General features: G+C 43.5%; 1 protein-coding gene across 8 annotated transcripts in view; it reads left to right on the forward strand.

Annotated features, from left to right (window-relative positions):
• LOC132104292 (adhesion G protein-coupled receptor B2-like) overlaps positions 1-22432 on the forward strand; it is a 310415-nt gene that overhangs the window by 147940 nt on the left and 140043 nt on the right. For 6 of the 8 annotated variants that reach the window (XM_059509655.1, XM_059509657.1, XM_059509661.1 and 3 more), the window contains exons 5-6: positions 15833-15997; positions 22018-22182. In XM_059509655.1, the coding sequence (XP_059365638.1) occupies positions 15833-15997; positions 22018-22182 (330 nt within the window). The remainder of the gene's footprint in view (positions 1-15832; positions 15998-22017; positions 22183-22432) is intronic. The other 2 variants (XM_059509662.1, XM_059509663.1) reach the window with 1 other exon arrangement.

Below are 22432 nucleotides of genomic sequence, written 5' to 3' on the forward strand. Positions count from 1 at the left end.
TATATTAGATTCTGATAATATCACTTTTTTTATGCTCAAATAAATGCAATTTTGGTGAGCACAAGAAACGTTCAAAAACATAAAATCTTACCAAACCAAAATTTTGAAGAGTGAGGTACATGCCATGGACTTGCATGTATCCCAGCTAAACTATTTTAAATATGTGGCACAACATTTCATACCTTATGGCTTGAAAACTTCCCTATCCCAATCCACAAACCTGTTTGAATCTGGTCATTCCTTCTTTTTTACTATATATATATATATATATATATATATATAATTTTTTTTTTTTTTTTTTTGCCTTAGCATTTGTATTGTTTTGGAGACGGATGGAGATGATTAAATGCCTGGCTATAGTTATGACCTCTATCGGCCCGAATTATTTCACCAGGGGCCTTTTGAATGTTGCTCCTGCTTTATCTTTAAACACTGAGAAATAGATTAAAATATTCATGTTTACAAGGCATATATATACACATATATATATATATGCCCTTTATTGCAGATTATCAGCTGTGTAACTCCTTCTTTGTGTTAATTCTATATTTATGTAAAACAGGATAACTCAGTTTACCTCTCACTTGTGCATTCAGCCTATGTTCTGATATTCAGCGTCTGGCCTTTGATGAGATGGTTGCTGTGTTCAGCACTGGGAGTTTTTCAGTCTCTCCAAGAGTGCAGATCAGCTATTTAGGATGTGATTTGAGGATATCATCAGATGATCTCAGTCGAGCGAGCAAGACTGAAGAGAATTGGAGAGAAGTGAAGGTTTTCAAGGATCGGTTCTAAACAGTGATTGATGAAGCTCAGATATGAGAGACATTACGTTTGGGCACGCAAACTTTTGGAATGCAGAAATTTTTGATGCTTAGGACAGAAAAGCTGATTATAGAGAACTATGTGTCAATAGAAAAGTAAACAAGATGGTCAGGAATAAGAACGTAAGATGCATGCTGTTTTTCTTTTTTTTTAGCTATTTTATGTAAATGTTATGCTATTTATGCTGACAACGTAAAGAAGCAGGTAATATTTACTAAAGGGACACACAAATTGGCAGAGAATGACAATGTGAATGGGAGAAGAGCCGCATGTGTTCATAGATTACTTTCACTCCACATGAAGTGTTTAACAGGGATGCTTGTTGACGAAAAGGGAACGAGGGTCTTTGAGATTATCCTGAGCTAGAATAGCTTCAGCATAGTTTAACTCTGAATGGAAGTATCTTGGTCCTTATTTTGGCTTTTATTCAAACCGAACTTAATTGATTTGCAAAAGCAATTATGGCCAGGTTTATTTAGTTTGGAGGAGAGTTATTATTCAAAATTGATCAAGCACAGCCTTCAAATAAAACAGGTACTTTTAAAGTAACAACAATTCTGGCAGCGGTCTTAAATTTCCCTCTGTTTGCTTGTTAGTTAATCCCATTCCAGAGCTCAGTCTAATTTGTGGACACGAGCCATCGATAGCTGTTTCCAGCAGAAATAACACTGCAAATTCTTGAATTTTGTTCTCCGCTGCTTTCTCAGGAAACGTATGGTGTGTTTTACCATGTGAATTTGATTCGATTAAGATTGATTTGGTTTTGTGTCTTTTCATGTATCCACACATCTCAAAAGAGGAAACAAATCAAACCAAAAGGGTCAGTTGTCAATTTTTTGGAGAATAAAGGAAACATTTTACGGGACAGTTTTGTATTGTGCAACATGTTTACAGACTCAGTTGGGTAACTGACAAACTACTTTCACAACATAGTTGATCCTTGTTCAAATTTTACTTCGGATGACTGAATTCACAGAAAGAAAGAAAGAAAGAAAGAAAGAAAGAAAGAAAGAAAGAAAGAAAGAAAGAAAGAAAGAAAGAAAGAAAGAAAGAAAGAGAAATATTTGATACATACAAAACCACTGCTACAGATAATCCTGGACTTTTAATTCAAAATTACTATTTATAGCGGTTATGACAACTAGCCTCTCTCCACTGTTTCTTCTCCAAACAAAGGCAAAGATATCAGTCAAAAGGTTTCCATGGCAAGATCACAAGTTATCTGCAATGCTAAACCTAAGTCCCAATGAAACCCAAAATCTAAATTAATCTTTTCATGATAGTCTTAAGAAATTCCTCTCAATTCATTTGAGGATGTGTCTAGCGCTGCTGCATATCATTGTGTCTGGGCAGCAGAGCAGAGCAGCGCTAGACCAAACTCCATCAGCTCAAATTTAATGAAGGAACGCTATTCAAAGCTTACGGCTCTATTGATAAATGAAATCTGATGCAATTATCAAAGACAGATAAAACTACTCATGAGACCTAGAGTCAAATGAGAGAGCCATGTTTAAGTAAACTTTTGGTGGATAGATTTATTTATTTATTTTTTAATACTTCTGCTTTTGATTGTTGTTTTAGCTGTTAGATATTTCAGAGCCTGGAAAGGTTTTTTTTTTTTTTTTTTTTTTTTTTATAAGCTATGAGTCCTTTGTGAAATTTAATGGAATACTCAAATCAATAAAGCAGCACATTAATGCAGTTTTTTGCAGGATTATAGATTATGTGGCTGCTTACATGGGAACACAGCTCCAGTTCAAATGCAACAATTACCTTATTGTTCATTCTGGTGCGGCTTTGGTAGATTAAGCTTGACAGCATACTCTGTAATAATATTTCTCTTTTGGTAATTTAATGACCTTATAAATTTTAACTTTTGAAACTCTATTATTTTTTATTTATTTATTTATTTTTTTGATATGCATTTATTCAGATGTAATTATTGTTTGCCATTATTTAAGTGTTAAATCTCCAGTTAAAACCTGTCAGGTCTGTTATGGTATAGCTAAATGCAACTAACCACATCATATAATATAATAGAGTATATTTAGTGTAGCAAAATAAACATACTTCTAATCAGCTTGTAAAAAGGGGAGGAAGATTATTTAGTTTTTTAGTCAAAGGCTGAGTATTCAATCAAACTCTACAGCATTTTGCCATAAATTAATTTGTCACTTAGCAGAAGCAGCCAAATTAGGCAGAAGCCCACATGGATGACATGAAATGGAATATATATGCAATATTCATATATATATATATATATATATATATATATATGAGATTTTTTTTTTTTTAGGAAATGATGATGGTGATTATTATGATGATTAATCATACTGATTGGCCTATGGAATTAATGTGAATATTAATATATTATATTATGGCATTTTTGTATGCTCATTTTGTTAATCTCATGTTGTTGAGTCTGGGTCCAATTGAATAACCATTGAAAAACCAATTAAAACCACTGTATTCAATGAATCTTAGGGCAAAAGGGGCAATTACATCTGTTAACCAACAGGTGGTGCAATGCATCTGTTCTTACCCTTTAAATCTAGTGGAACATGGATTCAAGGATTGCGCATTCATCACAGATTTTTAAAGGGCAACTGCATCAGTTAAAACTGCAGTCGCTGTTGCTGTTGGTCTTATATTTATGACATGTAAACAACACTGAACAATGCCTGCAGTGCCACAGAAAAGAGTTTGGTGGTGTTCTAGAAATGCTCTGTGGGGACATTGATCAATTGGTTTGGGGATTGTTGTCTGCCCTGCATGCCCATTTCACAATCAATTCAATCGGTTCACAATGTCTCTGTATGGTCAGCTTCTCTACCTTTCATCATCAAACCTCATTGCTTTTTTTGCTGCTTTTTTCCTGACAGTGTGCTCTGGTGGTCAGTGTGTTCTCTCTTGCTTCCTCCACCATAGGAGGAATTGGCACCCCCTGCGGTGAGAGGATAGACAGGCTCTGGGTCTCTGTATGAGGCAGCACAGACAGTGATTTGATGGATGCTGCAGTACATAATTTGGTCTATAGAGAGGCAGTGAGCACTCTGGGCACATCAGCCCAGTATTCAACCTCTCCCCATGGCACACAAAATCAGTGCTGTTGTCCTAGCCTCACATTTCACTCTTAACAGCTCACAATCAACAACGTCATCAGGCTTAAACTTCCAATGACAGAGTGTTTGGAAGTCCAGGCAAGAACAAACTGCCAGTGACATGCTAGCCATGGGAAAGTTACAATTTTATATATTTTGTACTCCTACAAATTGTAACTTGAAACTAATGCAAGTTCGGTTTATTAATTTATTTATTTTTCAGCAAATAAGACCGTTTGAAACTTTAAAGATTATAAATCAGTAGCTCTCAACTGGTTTTGCTTCTGGAATCGGATCTACATGTTAAAATATATATTTAAAATATATATTATATATTTTATATTATATATATCTGTTGTGAAATGAAACAGTTTGACTAAGAATAAAATTCATTCAATATGGAAGTCCTAAAATTCTTAAAATGAATATATGTCACAAGGTGACGATCTTTAGGGGCGGAACCAAAATTCGGGAAGTTTGGTTCCGCCCGGAAGTGTTTCCGCCCGGACCGGAAAAACAGAACACCGGAACTTCCGGTAGCGCCGTAAGAAGGAAAATCAGGGAATTCGATGCACCTGTGCCTAGTTAGGGACAGCGGTTGGTGATTGGAGGATACGCTGGACAAGGCAGTACTTAAGGCCAAGTTATTTTACAGTCTGGGAAGCTCTCTTTGGTGTGTGTGAAGCACTGGGTTGTGCCCGTCTTGGTACGCTGCTGGTAGCTGTCTAACTCTCTCTCTCCCTCAGGCTGGAATTGTATGATTGTGAAGACATCGCGAACCTTAAAGGTTGAGAAGTGAACAGATTATACGGCGAACTGAGACGACGTGAAAAAGGGGATTGGAAGTGGCATTGATGTGAGTACTAAGAGCCAGTCGAAAGTGCCCTGTATATTGACCTGGCGTTGTGTAGATCTCTCCAGGAGGAGGAGGGTGGCCCTACCCCTAATATAGTGTGGTGGGAGAGCCGAAGGAATACTTATTGAAGTAGTCGCAACGACGACATCACTAGCTAGGCCGCATATTCCATCGCCAGATCCGAACCAAGCGAAGTGAAGGAAGACGGGTGTCCTTTCCGTACACTGAGTGTGGTGGGTGAGCCTTCGTGCTGTGAAAACCTATAATTTTGACGTGGTGTTGTATATTGCTGTGGGCTGCTGTGTATTGCCGTGTGTCCTGTCAGATAAACCCCCGCCTTCACGCACTTCGGCGTGGGAGGACAAGGAGATTGCTGGTCCTGGCCTAGTTCAGTACAGTATATGTTGTGAGCGTGCTTCAGATCTCCGGAGATAGCACGGTACGCTGTGTCCAGCCCAGAGGTGAAAGCCATCCAAAGCAGAGTAACTGTGTTTTGTGTCTAAGTTGATACCTGTGGAGAGGAAAGGAAAGAGAGTGAGTAACACAAGGAGAAACAGAGGAAACCTGTACTTACAGTGCGCTGTGTTCAGCCCAGAGGTGAGAGCCATTCAAAGCAAACTAACGGTGCTATTGTGCCCAAGTTGATATCTGTGGAGAGAAAAGGAGAGAGAGGGAATAACACGAGGAGGAATAGAGCGAACCCTGTACTTACAGTACGCTGTGTCCAGCCCAGAGGTGAGAGCCATTCAAAGCAAACTAACTGTGCTATTGTGCCCAAGTTGATACCTGTGGAGAGAAAAGGAGAGAGAGTGAATAACACGAGGAGGAATAGAGCGAACCCTGTACTTACAGTACGCTGTGTCCAGCCCAGAGGTGAGAGCCATTCAAAGCAAACTAACTGTGCTATTGTGCCCAAGTTGATACCTGTGGAGAGGAAAGGAGAGAGAGAGTGAATAACACGAGGAGGAATAGAGCGAACCCTGTACTTACAGTACGCTGTGTCCAGCCCAGAGGTGAGAGCCATTCAAAGCAAACTAACTGTGCTATTGTGCCCAAGTTGATACCTGTGGAGAGAAAAGGAGAGAGAGTGGGTAACACGAGGAGAGACTGAGGGAACCTGTACTTACGCCGCTGCCTGTGGAGAAAGAGAAAGCGAGTGAGCACCCAAGGAACGAACTGTGTGAACCAGTACTTACTGTGAGCTGTAATCAGCGAAGAGGTGAGAGCAAAACCAAGCTGAACTAACTGTGCCTGTGTGTCCCAGCCGCTGCCTGTGGAGAAAGAGAAAGCGAGTGAGCACCCAAGGAACGAACTGTGTGAACCAGTACTTACTGTGAGCTGTAATCAGCGAAGAGGTGAGAGCAAAACCAAGCTGAACTAACTGTGCCTGTGTGTCCCAGCCGTTGCCTGTGGAGAAAGAGAAAGAGCGTGAGCACCCAAGGAACGAACTGGGTGAATCAGTACTTACTGTGAGCTGTAATCAGCGAAGAGCCGTTGCCTGTGGAGGAAGAGAAAGAGAGTGGGCACCTCGAGAACGAACTGAGTGAACCAGTACTTACCGTGAGCTGTATTCAGCGAAGAGGAGGAAGAAGGAGGGCGCTACGGATACCTAAGACTCAGGCCGGGGCCCGAGCCCCACGCCCCGGATCCCCGTGGCCCCCTTGCTCCCTGACCTCTTCCCGGCCATAGCCCATCTGGAGGGCCGAGTCAGAGTTTAGTTTTAATTGCCCTTTCCCTATTCCCTAAGCTATTTTTAAATATTTAAATAAAGATTGTTTTATCACTTACTTGTTCTCGTGTTGCTTGGCCATTGGGTCGGGTTTGGGGACCTCCTCGAGGTGGAAGTTGAGAAGGGGTGTGGCTTAGTTAAAGCATAGCCAGCCCCTGGGTGTGACAGATTTGGCGTAGTCGGCAGGATTTTCCACCTCGAGTTGAGTAACCAAGGTCGTCCAATGACCGACAACGCGGGGCTTTCAGCCCAACCCCGTGCCATGCCCGTTTTTATGGGGAGCCCCTGGATTCAAAAATATGGGGGGACAGAATCCGAGGTACGATTGTCTGAATGGAAGGCTCAACTAGAGTACTTGGCCGACCTACAGGGCCTTAGTGCAGCCCAGCGGCTTCAATTTGTGTTAAACTCCCTGGATGGAGAAGCGCGGCGAGAGGTGCATGCCGCCCCCGAAGCCGTTAGAGCCAACGCCCAAACCGTGTTCCAGTTCCTCACTGAACAGTATGGTGACCACACCCCCGTAGCTGTCCTTCGCTCCCAGTTCTTCAATTGTAAGCAGGGCCCCCGCCAACCGATTAGAGCTTTCGCCCTGAGGTTGCGAGAGCAATTCGCCCGACTACAGACCCGTCGGGACCACGGGTTGGGAGATGGAGAGACTCTATTGCGGGACCAGTTTCTTCTGGGGTTGAAGGAGGGTCCGGTGAGACAGAGCCTACGTATCCAGTTTCGAAGGGACCCGGGTCTTACGTTCGAAGATCTGAAGAAAGAGGCACTGGCCCTGGAAGGTGATGAGACTGAGGTGAGTGGTTCCCCAGTGTGTGCGGTTGTCAGTGAAGTAGCACCAGCACAACCCGGAGGCCCTGACTGGAAGCAAGCACTGAAGGCTGAACTTTTGAAAGATGTCCGCGATCAGATGTCTGAACTGTCTAAAGCCCTCGTAGGAGAATTGCGCCAAGGACGGGCGCGGGAGGAACCACGGCCGGCGCCCCGAGACCGAGTGTACTCAGAGGGAGGCCGAGAGCCGTTCAGGCGCCCGAACCACTTTAACCGGCCCCGTTTCGAATGGGACGAGCAAGGGCGACCCATCTGCAACCGCTGTGGCAAACCAGGTCACTATAGCCGCCAGTGTGGGCCCCGCAGGGCGTCAGAAGGGGGTTTTTAGGTCGGCCGGCCACTGTGGGTCGTGTGGCCGGGACCCCTCGAGAAGACCCTGGAAGAGGATATGGCTCTAGGAGCCAGATGATTGGGCGTAGCCCCGTGGCGAAGGTGAGAGTGTGCGGCAAGGAGATTCAATGCCTGGTAGACACAGGCTCCCAAGTGACGTTGTTTGCTGAGAGTTTATCCGAAGAAGTGTTTGGGAAACAAGGGGCACCAGGGGCGGAGGCCCCCTGGCTTACTCTGAAGGGCGCAAACGGCCTCGACATCCCATATATTGGCTACCGATTGACGGACCTAGAGGTTCACGGAGTGATGGTCCCCCAGAAAGGTGTGATTATCGTGCAAGACCATTGTCTGGGTGCACATCGAGCCCTGTTGGGCATGAATGTCCTCGCTGATTGCTGGGAAGAGCTATTTCGGGCTAGGCCCGTATCGAAGATACCACCTGCAGAGAGGCCCAAGTGGGAGTGTGTGGTAGTTGACTGTCGAAGGGTGCAAATGAGCCAAGTCCGCAGGGAACAGGAAGAGGTAGGAAGAGTGATGTGTCGTTTTGCTTTGTCTGTCCCCGCAAAAAGTGAGGCTGTTGTGTGGGCGCGAGTACCGCCCCGAAGAGCGGGCCCAGAAGAGTGGGTGCTGGTGGAGCCCCATGTGGATTGTCCACAAGTGGAAGTGGCACGAGGACTATCGACGGTCCGGCGGGGGAGAGTCCCCGTGAGGATACGGAATGTACATCCATACGCGGTGCAACTACATCGGCACCAACGATTAGCCCGTCTGACAACGGTTACATCCCACCAAGTAAGGGAAGAGAGGGATATTAGTTTTCGTCAGGTGTGCCCCACTGTCATCGAGGTGGCCCTGACACAAGTAGACACCCCATGGGGTGGTATGGAGAGGAGTGTGCCGAGCCACCTGGCGGGTGAGTCGTTACAAGGGGAGGATTTAGAGCAGGCACAGACACAGAAGTTACAGGCCCTCCTTCGGAGATGGCAGCATGTGTTCGCCACCCACGATGAAGACTACGGATGCACCCAGGTGGTACAACATCATATACCTACCGGGGATGCAGGGCCCAGCCGGGAGAGGTATCGCCCAATTCCGCCCACTTTGTATACCGAGGTACGTACACTCCTGCAAGGCATGCTGAAGCAAGGAGTTGTTAGGGAAAGCAGCAGCCCGTGGGCGGCCCCCATAGTGCTGGTGCAAAAGAAGACGGGGGCTTGGAGATTCTGCGTGGACTACCGTAAGCTGAACCTCGTGACTAAGAAAGACGCTTTCCCTTTGCCACGGATCGAAGATTCGCTTGCCAGCCTCACGCAGTCGGCATGGTACTCTACCCTAGATTTGGCCAGTGGCTACTGGCAGGTGCAGGTGGCCGAAGCAGACCGGGAGAAGACTGCCTTTACAACCCCGTTTGGACTATTTGAATGGGACCGGATGCCTTTCGGGCTCTGTAACGCTCCGGCCACCTTCCAGCGGCTGATGCAGCGGTGCTTGGGAGGTCAGTTAATGGAGTCAGTATTAGTTTACCTGGATGATGTGATTGTCTACTCCCCAGATTTTGATTCACACCTGAGGCACCTCGAGGAAGTCTTTCGGGCCATGGAGAAGTACGGATTGAAACTACAGCCCAATAAGTGTCACTTACTACGGAGAGAAGTCAACTTTCTGGGCCACGTGGTCAGTGCGGCTGGAGTGTCCGTAGATCCTGGAAAGGTATCGGCCGTGAAGGACTGGAAGGCCCCGAGGACAGTGAGGCAAGTGCGATCCTTTTTAGGATTTGTGGGATACTATAGGCGTTTCATAAAGGACTTTTCAAAAATTGCTAAACCCCTTAATCAGTTGCTGGTTGGCACAGGTCGTAACCGGGGCCGGGGGTCGCCCAACGTAGACTGGGATGCAAATTGTGAGTCGGCGTTCCAGACATTGAAGCAGGAGCTGCTACAGGCCCCTATCTTGGCATACGCAGATTTCACAAAACCATTCCTTTTGTATACAGATGCCAGCAATCTCGGGCTGGGAGCGGTGTTGGCTCAACGGCAGGACGGAGTTGAGAGGGTCATCGCGTACGCCAGCCGGAGCCTCCACCCAGCCGAGAGGAACGATGCGAACTATAGTTCTTTCAAATTGGAGCTGCTGGCGTTGAAGTGGGCCCTAAGTGAGAAATTTAAAGACTACCTCTGGGGTGCCAAGGTGACGATCATTACAGACAATAACCCATTAGTACACTTACAGACGGCGAAGCTGGGAGCCGTGGAGCAGCGGTGGGTGGCCCAACTGGCCAACTTTGACTATCAACTACAGTACCGACCAGGGCGTGAACACATGAACGCGGACGTCCTCTCAAGGCTGCCCGAAGCGGAAAGCCCCGGAGGGGCCAGCCCGGAGGAGGGCTATATGGTAGGAGCAGTAGAGGCACCAGGCAGCAGACAAGAGGCCGTGCCTGAGAACTGGGGATGGGATCCCCGTCGGTGGAGGGAGAGACAGGCCAGGGATCAAGATGTGCGGCTGGTAAGAGAATGGCTGGAACAGGGCCGACGGCTGACGCCAGCGGAGAGGTTAGCCCAGACGGATACTGGGAGGAGGCTGCTGGGGCAATGGGACAGGCTGGAGCTGAGAGATGGCGTTTTGTGCAGAAGGGTCAGTGACCCGAAGTTGGGCGAAGAAGTACGCCAGATCGTGGTACCCGCAGATGAGGTAACGGCTTTAGTTTCGGCGTACCACAACCAGTTGGGGCATCAGGGACAGGAGAGGACCGTGTCCCTGCTTAGGAGATTCTTCTTTTGGCCCGGGCTAGAGGCATCGGTGCACGCCCTAATTCAAGCTTGCCCGAGATGCATATTGTTTAAGTCCAGACGGGAGGTCCGAGCGCCAATGGTACCCATCCATGCGAAGGCCCCCCTTCATATCATGGCTATGGACTTCTTGACACTGGGCCGACCACGAGATCGCTACCAGAACATCTTGGTAATAACGGATTTGTTCACAAAGTACGCTTGGGCTATCCCCACCCTCGACCAGACTGCAACCACCACCGCTACAGTTTTATGGCGGGCCGTCTTCCAGACGTTCGGATGCCCGGAGTTTCTGCACTCCGATCAAGGAGCCAACTTTGAGTCCAGGGTAATTAGAGAACTATGCCAGTTGTACGGTTGCACGAAAACTCACACCACTTCGTATCATCCTCAGGGGAACGGCGGCTGTGAGAGATTCAATCAGACCCTATTGGGGCTGCTGGGGACCTTGGACCAACAACGGCAGGACGATTGGGTGAGTGCCTTGCCAAACCTCCTACAGGCCTATAACAACAGTATACATAGTACTACGGGTTACGCTCCCACTTACCTGATGTTTGGCAGACACATACGAATGCCTACTGACCTGGTCCTAGGAGTGATAGCCGACCAAGAGGAAGCAAGTGTAACGGAGTGGGTGGGGCGCCATCACCAGCGCTTGCATTTCGCCTACGAGCAGGTGTCGAAAAGGATACAGACGGCAGGAGAGAAAAGTAAGCGGTTGTATGATCGGACTGCTAGAGAAGCCCCTCTACTGCCAGGAGAGAGGGTGTTGGTGAGAGATAATCGGCGGCAGGGGAAGGGGAAACTGAGTGACCGTTGGGAGGCCACCCCTTATGTAGTCTGCCGGCAGCAGAGGCCGGGGCAGCCGGTCTATACCATCCGGCCAGAAGGGAAGTCAGGCCCCGACCGTGTGGTGCACCGGAACATGATTCGCCCATGCCCTAACTACCCTGAAGCCGTGGAAGAAGTCCCCACGGAACCTGTACCAGCGGCCCCCTGGATTGAAGGTTGGGCTGTGGTACCAGGGAGACCCGTGGTGGCACCACCCCCGATCGCCCCGAGAGAACCAGAAGCAGCCCCTGAACAAGCTGAGCCCGATTCACCAGTGAGACGATCCCAGCGAGAGAACCGAGGCCGACCCCCTGCCCGCTATGGGGAGTGGACAGCCCGAGGACGTTCTAGGGACTAGAACGGATTGGCGGGGGAGGATGTCACAAGGTGACGATCTTTAGGGGCGGAACCAAAATTCGGGAAGTTTGGTTCCGCCCGGAAGTGTTTCCGCCCGGACCGGAAAAACAGAACACCGGAACTTCCGGTAGCGCCGTAAGAAGGAAAATCAGGGAATTCGATGCACCTGTGCCTAGTTAGGGACAGCGGTTGGTGATTGGAGGATACGCTGGACAAGGCAGTACTTAAGGCCAAGTTATTTTACAGTCTGGGAAGCTCTCTTTGGTGTGTGTGAAGCACTGGGTTGTGCCCGTCTTGGTACGCTGCTGGTAGCTGTCTAACTCTCTCTCTCCCTCAGGCTGGAATTGTATGATTGTGAAGACATCGCGAACCTTAAAGGTTGAGAAGTGAACAGATTATACGGCGAACTGAGACGACGTGAAAAAGGGGATTGGAAGTGGCATTGATGTGAGTACTAAGAGCCAGTCGAAAGTGCCCTGTATATTGACCTGGCGTTGTGTAGATCTCTCCAGGAGGAGGAGGGTGGCCCTACCCCTAATATAGTGTGGTGGGAGAGCCGAAGGAATACTTATTGAAGTAGTCGCAACGACGACATCACTAGCTAGGCCGCATATTCCATCGCCAGATCCGAACCAAGCGAAGTGAAGGAAGACGGGTGTCCTTTCCGTACACTGAGTGTGGTGGGTGAGCCTTCGTGCTGTGAAAACCTATAATTTTGACGTGGTGTTGTATATTGCTGTGGGCTGCTGTGTATTGCCGTGTGTCCTGTCAGATAAACCCCCGCCTTCACGCACTTCGGCGTGGGAGGACAAGGAGATTGCTGGTCCTGGCCTAGTTCAGTACAGTATATGTTGTGAGCGTGCTTCAGATCTCCGGAGATAGCACGGTACGCTGTGTCCAGCCCAGAGGTGAAAGCCATCCAAAGCAGAGTAACTGTGTTTTGTGTCTAAGTTGATACCTGTGGAGAGGAAAGGAAAGAGAGTGAGTAACACAAGGAGAAACAGAGGAAACCTGTACTTACAGTGCGCTGTGTTCAGCCCAGAGGTGAGAGCCATTCAAAGCAAACTAACGGTGCTATTGTGCCCAAGTTGATATCTGTGGAGAGAAAAGGAGAGAGAGGGAATAACACGAGGAGGAATAGAGCGAACCCTGTACTTACAGTACGCTGTGTCCAGCCCAGAGGTGAGAGCCATTCAAAGCAAACTAACTGTGCTATTGTGCCCAAGTTGATACCTGTGGAGAGAAAAGGAGAGAGAGTGAATAACACGAGGAGGAATAGAGCGAACCCTGTACTTACAGTACGCTGTGTCCAGCCCAGAGGTGAGAGCCATTCAAAGCAAACTAACTGTGCTATTGTGCCCAAGTTGATACCTGTGGAGAGGAAAGGAGAGAGAGAGTGAATAACACGAGGAGGAATAGAGCGAACCCTGTACTTACAGTACGCTGTGTCCAGCCCAGAGGTGAGAGCCATTCAAAGCAAACTAACTGTGCTATTGTGCCCAAGTTGATACCTGTGGAGAGAAAAGGAGAGAGAGTGGGTAACACGAGGAGAGACTGAGGGAACCTGTACTTACGCCGCTGCCTGTGGAGAAAGAGAAAGCGAGTGAGCACCCAAGGAACGAACTGTGTGAACCAGTACTTACTGTGAGCTGTAATCAGCGAAGAGGTGAGAGCAAAACCAAGCTGAACTAACTGTGCCTGTGTGTCCCAGCCGCTGCCTGTGGAGAAAGAGAAAGCGAGTGAGCACCCAAGGAACGAACTGTGTGAACCAGTACTTACTGTGAGCTGTAATCAGCGAAGAGGTGAGAGCAAAACCAAGCTGAACTAACTGTGCCTGTGTGTCCCAGCCGTTGCCTGTGGAGAAAGAGAAAGAGCGTGAGCACCCAAGGAACGAACTGGGTGAATCAGTACTTACTGTGAGCTGTAATCAGCGAAGAGCCGTTGCCTGTGGAGGAAGAGAAAGAGAGTGGGCACCTCGAGAACGAACTGAGTGAACCAGTACTTACCGTGAGCTGTATTCAGCGAAGAGGAGGAAGAAGGAGGGCGCTACGGATACCTAAGACTCAGGCCGGGGCCCGAGCCCCACGCCCCGGATCCCCGTGGCCCCCTTGCTCCCTGACCTCTTCCCGGCCATAGCCCATCTGGAGGGCCGAGTCAGAGTTTAGTTTTAATTGCCCTTTCCCTATTCCCTAAGCTATTTTTAAATATTTAAATAAAGATTGTTTTATCACTTACTTGTTCTCGTGTTGCTTGGCCATTGGGTCGGGTTTGGGGACCTCCTCGAGGTGGAAGTTGAGAAGGGGTGTGGCTTAGTTAAAGCATAGCCAGCCCCTGGGTGTGACATATAATCTGTTTATTTTTCTGCTAATGATTAGGGTAGATGTTCGTCCTGTTTATTAATTTAATTTAATTTATTTGTTAAAATTAATCCTAGTTATGTACGGCATAATCAGGTAGTTATGTGCATTTACACTTTTGTCATCCACATTTTTAGGTCAGTAGAAATAATTTTTATAAACTGCTTCATTGCAGAAGATAATTAGAGGCTTACATGCAGAAATGTCTTATATATATATATATATATATATATATATATATATATATATATAACCAGTTGTCTAATTTGATCTACTGAAGAGGGCAGAAAGTGACTCTTTATATGGGCTTTTCTGTCCAAGTTGTTTAAGCAACAAGTACCTCTATTTTTATACATAGCCATCCCTTCTCTCTTTCTTTCTCTCTCATTTGCTACATGCAAGTTCCTTTTTTTTATTTCTTCATGCTGTATGTGCAGCTGAGCCGTGGCTCCTTTGAGCTTTGCACTACAGAGTGCTATCAATTATTTATCAGCATGCATAATTCACAGTACATCCCTGCTCTACACAGAGTAGGCCTTACAATCTCTCCGTCGCTATTTCCAAAAGCCCTTTCCAAAAGCCCTTTCCAAAACCTCCTTCTCTGTCTCTTTTACTTACTCTTTCTTTTGCCCCTTTCTCCAAATCCTGGCCAATTCTCTTGCATTCCATCCTCTGTCAGGATCCATTTTTCTTTCTGTCCTCACCTGAATCACTCTTTTCAATCTCTCCCACCCTTCCATCCTCCTCTTCTTCAGTGTTCCATATATATCTTGCCTTCTATTAAAATATGTCTTCTGCTTTCACTGCCACTCCACAAATTAAGCATTTCCACTTTCTTGCTTTGGCAACTCAGATTAATGAAATGTTGACTACCTTGTTGGTCTAGTAAAGATGTATGCTCTTCTATTTCCAAAGATCCCTACAGTAGGTCAGTCTAGAGGAAATATTCGGGAGTAGAAGGAAGTGATTTAAGTTATTTCTCTGCCGTTTGTGGTTGGTTTAACAGTTGTTGCACTGCAGTGGTTTGTCAAAGTTCATTCACACCCTCACCCATACCATCTAAACAAGCCACCAGTAAAATGTTCTGTTCCAAAACCTAGCTAGCTAGTAACATAGTAAGCTGCCTTCATAGGCAGCATTTAAGGCATAAATTATCAGTCGTGTTTAATTTAAATTAGTTTACTTTTAGTTTGTTTTTAGCCAGTTTAATTTATCCTTTGTTCTTGACAATCATGTGGTTTCTTAGTTGAGGGTGTCATCAGTGGTTTTATCAGTGTTTTGGTTGTTTAGTTTGCCTGCCTTGTTTGGATGCTCTTCTGTGTGGATTATTAGACTTCTTTTTCGTGTGCTTTGATCAACTAGTTGTGACTTTTTGTGTGTCCCAAATTTAGTATGTTCTAAAACAATCACTCATGAGGTCCAGTTTCAGTTAGAATGTTGTATTAGAAGGCAGCTGCCTGTGTAAGCAACTCAATACATTTTGTAACAGAGCCGGAATCAAAATGGTTACTAGAGTCATACCAGAAAGTTCAAGATCTCCATACGACTTCTATAAAAAATACTTTAAGAATAAATCTAGGGAATACATATTTTTGCAGTTACTCAACATACAGCACAACCTCATTGAAATCCTCTCAGCAAGAACACAATCATTTGGCATTTGACGTTTAGGCCTGGTCTGTTGGTGGCATTCCTGGTTTTATCCTTCAGCTGGGCGAGGTTTCGCTTCTTTTTGCCCCTCTGTACTGTTTTTGGCTACTAAAGGACCCTTCAGCCCATCCTCCCTTCATCTTCCCTCATCCCCATTGGTGGTTTCGTTGCAGTGCATGGGCTGTGGGAGGAGTGGTCTTCATGGAGCCTATGTTCAGTCAAATGTGGCCGTGGCACTCGGACCCGGAGCAGGATCTGTGTGCTCCCCCAGCATGGAAGCAATGGCTGTGGAGGGCCTGAGGTGCAAACCAAACTCTGCAATATAGCTGTGTGCCCTGGTTAGTAAATCTCCATTTCCCCATCTGCCAGTATTCTCTCTCTTTTATTTTACTCAACCCCACAGCATGTTCTTCCTTTACGCCTTCATCACATTGGGTCTCATTCACTAATAATTGCATAGGCGTTTATGCTTGCTTATGTGCATGCAAAATCAAGACAGACCTATAATGCACATTGTTTTTGTTGTTATTATTATTGTATCGGTTATTCAGTGTATAATATAATATAATATAATATAATATAATATAATATAATATAATATAATATAATATAATATAATATAATATAATATAATATAATATAATATAATAAATTATTACCATCATCATCTGCTTTTGGATGCTACAGTGGAATTATTTGCACAATAGATTTGGCACAGGTTTATACCTGATACCCTATACCTGTTTAGTATAATAATAAAAACTATATTTAAATATTAAAACAAACAAATATAATAATAATATCATTTATTATTATTATTATTATTATTATTATTATTATTATTATTATTATTATTATTATTATTATTATCATCATTATTATTATTATTATTATTATTATTATTATTATTACTGCATTATATATGTACAGGTGCATCTCAATAAATTAGAATGTCATGGAAAAGTTAATTTATTTCAGTAATTCAACTCAAACTGTGTAATTGTGTATTAAATAAATTCAATGCACACAGACTGAAGTAGTTTAAGTCTTTGGTTCTTTTAATTGTGATGATTTTGGCTCACATTTAACAAAATCCCACCAGTTCACTATCACAACAAATTAGAACACATCATAAGACCAATAAAAAAAAAAAATAGTGAATTGTTGGCCTTCTGGAAAGTATGTTCATTTACTGTACATGTACTCAGTACTTGGTAGGGGCTCATTTTGCTTTAATTACTGCCTCAATTCGGCGTTGCATGGAGGTGATCAGTTTGTGGCACTGCTGAGGTGTTATGGAAGCCCAGGTTTCTTTGACAGTGGCCTTGCTGGCCAGTCAAGCACACTAACACCATGGTAATTTAACCAACTTATGGCCATTTTGGCAGTGTGGGCAGGTGCCAAATTCTGCTGGAAAATTAACTCAGCATCTTCAAAAAGCTGGTCAGGAGGAGGAAGCATGAAGTTCTCCAAAATGTATTGGTAAACTGGTGCAGTGACTTCAAAAAACACAATGGACCAACACCAGCAGATGACACTGCACCCCAAATCATCACAGACTGTGGAAACTTAACACCGGATTTCAAGCAACTTGGGCTGTGAGCTTCTCCCCCCTTCCTCCAGACTCTAGGACCTTGGTTTCCAAATTAAATACAAAACTTGCTCTCATCTGAAAAGAGGACTTTAGACCACTGGGGAACAGTCCATTCTTAGCCCAGGTAAGACACCTCTGACATTGTCTGTGATTCAAGAGTGGCTTAATAAGAGGAATACAACAACTGTAGCCAAATTCCTTGACACGTCTGTCTGTGGCTCTTGATGCCTTGACCCCAGCCTCAGTCCATTCCTTGTGAAGTTCACTCAAATTCTTGAATTGATTTTTCTTGACAATCCTCATAAGACTGCGCTTCTCTCTGTTAGTTGTGCATCTTTTTTCTTCCACACTTTTTCCTTCTACTCAACTTCTTGTTAACATGCTTGGATACAGCACTCTGTGAACAGCTTCTTTGCCAATCAATGTTTGTGGCTTACCTTCCTTGTGAAGGGTCTCAATGATTGTCTTCTGGACAACTGTCCGATGAGCAGTCTTCCCGATGATTGTGTATCCCAGTGAACCAAACTGAGAGACCATTTTGAATGCTCAGGAAACCTTTGCAGGTGTTTTGAGTTGATAAGCTAATTGGCATGTCACCATATTCTAATTTGTTGAGATTGTGAATTGGTGGGTTTTTGTTAAATCATCAAAATTAAAAGAACCAAAGACTTAAACTATTTTAGTCTGTGTGCATTGAATTGATTAAATACACAAGTTTCACAATTTGAGTTGAATTACTGAAATAAATGAACTTTTCCACAACATTCTAATTTATTGAGAGGCACCTGTAGTTTGAGAAAATTTTATCCTAAATTTAGAGTAAGTTTTAGCTGTGAACTTACAAAAATTACAAAAAGGTTTGCACAATCTTAGAGCAAACTAGAATGAATAAATATTCAAATGTTAAAATTAATTTATTTTATTTTATTCAATATATTTCTATGCACAAAATTGTGCATCTGTACAGTTGGTGAATGAGACCCAGTGTGTTCTTTCTTTTGGACTCGTCTTCCCTTTTGAACTTCCCTTTTCTTTATCCTTTTTCCATGTTGCATGTCATCTCCAGCCTTGTCTCTCTATTCACATGTCTTCTTCTGTCTGACCTTTCCCTTTCCTTCCTGTGTGCCATCCTCACTGCCTCCAGCTTCATCCCAGTCTGCTTGTTTCACGTCAGTCTCTCTCTCATCCCTCCTGTTAAGTCTCATTCTGAAGGCCGTGCTTGAGCTCTGTGTTGTCTGCGCGCTCTTTCTGAAGCCATGCCTCAGTTTCCTCTGGATTTCATTCATTCATTTTGCAGGTCCCAAGAATGTTTTTTTTTGTTTGTTTGTTTGTTTGTTTTTAGCCAAAGTGCTACTCAAATGGGGTTTGGCACGAGTTAAGAAAATCGGAATCGCAGATGAACCAATCACATGTATCCACACCTGCTAGGGTTTGTTGTTTCTTCTACAGTGCTGGTCTGGTCTCTGCCAACAGTATCCATCTCCAAAATTTGTTATTACCCCACTGCGATGAGCAATAAATCATTTGTCTGTTACATTTCAATTCATTTTCAGTTTGAACAGTTGGTCTTACCTGGAGTTGAAAACTTCTGTTAGGCTGACAGTCGAAGGGTTAAGGGTGACAGCCAATCACTGTGATTGTTCTTTATTTGAAGAGGCACAAATGAACAGCTGGGCTAGTCCGGCCGAGCGGCTTTTGACTGACCGTGATTACAACCTGTCAGAGAGCAGATCTTCCACCTGTCCTCACCTACCGAGACGCGACCAAGTGTACAAACATCTCACCCTCCTCATATTCAAATTGCATTCATGAGTGGCTACTGACGTGTAATCTGCTGATAGAATTTAACACAGGATAAGGCACAGGACTCAGCGTAATGGTTCACAGTAAAGGATGGTTAGCAGTGTGAATCTAAATGGAGATGTTGTAAACATTGGAGTGTTTACTCCCAAATTACTCCAGGTCTAGAATATGATTACATTGATGGTTTGCATAGCCATAATCAAAGTGTGAGCAATATCAGTTCCAGCATAGTCATTGAATCATTACTGTAAGTTACTCCAAATGTATTAATTAATTTATTTTTATTGTTTGGTCCAGTAGGTTTGTAAGTGAAAAGTAGTGTTATTTTGAAGTAACATATGGTGACTGTCCTCATAATAAATTATTTTTCATTAAATAATAGAGTGAATATTTGCTTTCAGAAAATGTATAAAAGAGCACTCGATAAAAGATTTCTACAAAAATAACACTTTATTTTAGGGTTTCTTAACTAGTTGCTTATTATCATGCATATTACTAGAATATTAGCCATTTGTTAGTACTAATTCAGCACTTCTAAAGGTATGCTTAGGTTTACCATTCTTCCAAATACTGTTTGTTTTTCACATCCTCACCTCAAACAAAATAGATGGAAAAATGTTTATTAAAACATTTTCTGTTCCTTTAAAACATAAAAGATTTATGCTTTAATGGACAAATACACTTGCAATTTATTACACTACACTGCATCAGCAGCTTATCTAAAATCTATAAAACTTGCTGAACATGTCAGAATTAGCTAATGAAACATTGCTGAAACAACCATTTGATTTAGCGCAGTCACATGAGCTCATCAGTTTATGTAATTCAGCTATTAAGGCCCAGAATTCCTAGCTACTGTCTTGAAAACTCAGATGCATCTGTTTGTTTGTGTGTATGTATGTATTGCAAGTGAGGAATACTCAAAGTATCAATTTGATGTGTTGAAGTCAGTGTTATTACCTTAATTATACAGTTGATTTCTCTCTCCCTCTCCCTTTATGTTCTTTTGAAGTAAAGTGAGATGCCATAAATGCTCAACTGTGTTTGTTGGGTTTCAGCTGCAGCTGCTGTCTCTCCTGGCAACCACATGTGTTGGATCTCTCTCCTCATTGGCTTCTGATTTTATGAGCAATGATAAGTCCAATACTCTCATGGAGGCGCAGACAGACAGGCCACATTTATCCTTGTTTATTGAGTTTGGGAGGCTTTAGAATAAGGTTATTATTTATCTAGTTCTTGCTTTGAGACACTGATCCTCCATGATCTCAGACAGAGAATACAGATGCATCTGGTTTTGTGATGCATCATTCTGCCAACATTTAATGAGGTATTGATTTATAAATTTTTTATATGCTTTTCCTTTATATTCCTAAATATTTACACAGAATATATAGTGCACACTAGAAAGTATTCATAATATAAACATAAAGCTGTAAGATTAATGACATAATTTGATGAATTTTAAATATAATTCTTTCTTTCAAACATGCGGAGTATGTGTCCACCGAGGCATGTAGGCCTTCTGATGTTTTGCAAAGAATCTAGGGATATGAGAAGTGAAACATTCAAAAGATTTTAAGAATTTTTTTTCTAAAAATCATAAATGCTTCAACAAAATGATTCATAAGCAATGGACTTTGGATTAGCGACATGGGCTTATGAAAGGGCTTCATAAGGAGCATTCACCCTACATATTATTTATTCACGTTGAACTTCTCCAGAAAACTTGAATCTCATTATTCAAGTAAGAAATAGTCACTGCACATTGATCCCTTGTTTCATCCATTATGCAAAATATCTTATATTGCTTTTTGTTGTAGTTGACGGTCAGAGAGAAGACCGATATGACCGCAGGCAGAACTTCTTCTGCTGTGTTTGCATATACTGTATTGATGTCCATAGTTAATCTAATATAAAATGAATGTAAAATACATAATGTGCTTGCTGTCTTTTATACATGGAAAAACAATGAATAGTAATCACTTTTCTTTTTTTTTAAGATTCTACCTTTAATTATTTTTATTTTTTTTTCCTGTGAGAAGTTAAAGGCTGAAACATCTGGAATATGCATCAGTCTAACTAAAAACTTTTATCAGTCAGGTTTCTCATAAATTTTTAGCACTGATGTTATAAAGCTTTTATTTAACTTCCTGTGTTTTTAAGTTTGTCACAGTAGTCCATCTATCTGTCTTTAATTAATTAAAAATAGTCTTTTCTTTGCACTGGTCTTCTCTGAAACCCATTACACTACAATTTTCATGAAAATGAATGTGTTACTTGGAGCTCTTTTAATGTGCAGGTCAATGTTTATTCTAATAGAAAGAGTGGAAATTCAGTGTTCAGTGGTGAAGAGGTGATCCTAAAAAGCATTTTTCAAAATAGAATTAAAAATAAAATTTTGTAACCAGGGTTTAAATAGCAGGTGAAAATAAATTAGTAAAATTAAATTTATGATGTAATTTCTTCCATCTGTGATAGACGTTTTAGTATATTTAGTTTTAGTTATTTTAGAATGTTAAAACTAAACAATGAGAATCAAGAAAGAAAATATATATTCATTTTATTTACATTTACACTTTTTTTTTCATGGGAATGTTTTTATTCTGACTGTATAGTTTATAACGGGGGAAAAACATGAAGTTTGAAAAATGTACAATATTTTACATCGGCTTAATCCCTAATCAGTATTCACTCAGTTTGTTGAAGTGATCTCTCAGGTTTGTATCAGGGTAAGTAAAAATCTTTTTAACCAAATTCCAAACTCACATGCTACAGACAAACACAGACCCCTTGCTGTACCCCGTCTCTCTGTCCGTACCTCCGACCGCCTGTTTCCTGTTGGTTTCTGTCCCTCACTTCTATGTCCTTCTTTTTCCTGTCCTTCCTCCGCTTCTGTACTGTCTTATTCTGTTCTCACCTCCGCTTCTCTCTCTCTGCGTCTCCCTGTGGTTGTGTTTGCAGTGGATGGGCAGTGGTTGGATTGGGCCGCCTGGTCTCAGTGCTCTGTTTCCTGTGGCTCCGGCACTCAGCAGAGGCAGCGGCGTTGCAGCGTGTCAGTTCATGGCTGGGCAGAGTGTAAGGGGCCACATGCAGAAACTCGTGAGTGCACCAACCCATCTTGTGGGGGTAAGTTTCTCTCTAGTGGGCTTACAGTCTTAAACTGACAGGTAGATTAAGTGCACAGCTGGATTTTTTTTTTTTTCATGGTCTAATTAATTGCAGTAAATGCACTGAATTGCCTATGGTACCAAACTGCAGAGACTTACTGGTCTGTGCTGCTCATCTTGTTCCACAGATATGCTGCTGTGTCAGCACATGTCAGTTAGCACCCCTGATAATAATTAATAAGTGCAAATTAGCTTCATGCAGGTGCTTT

The sequence above is a fragment of the Carassius carassius genome, chromosome 25 (assembly GCF_963082965.1).
Source record: "Carassius carassius chromosome 25, fCarCar2.1, whole genome shotgun sequence".
NCBI classification, from domain to species: domain Eukaryota; kingdom Metazoa; phylum Chordata; class Actinopteri; order Cypriniformes; family Cyprinidae; genus Carassius; species Carassius carassius.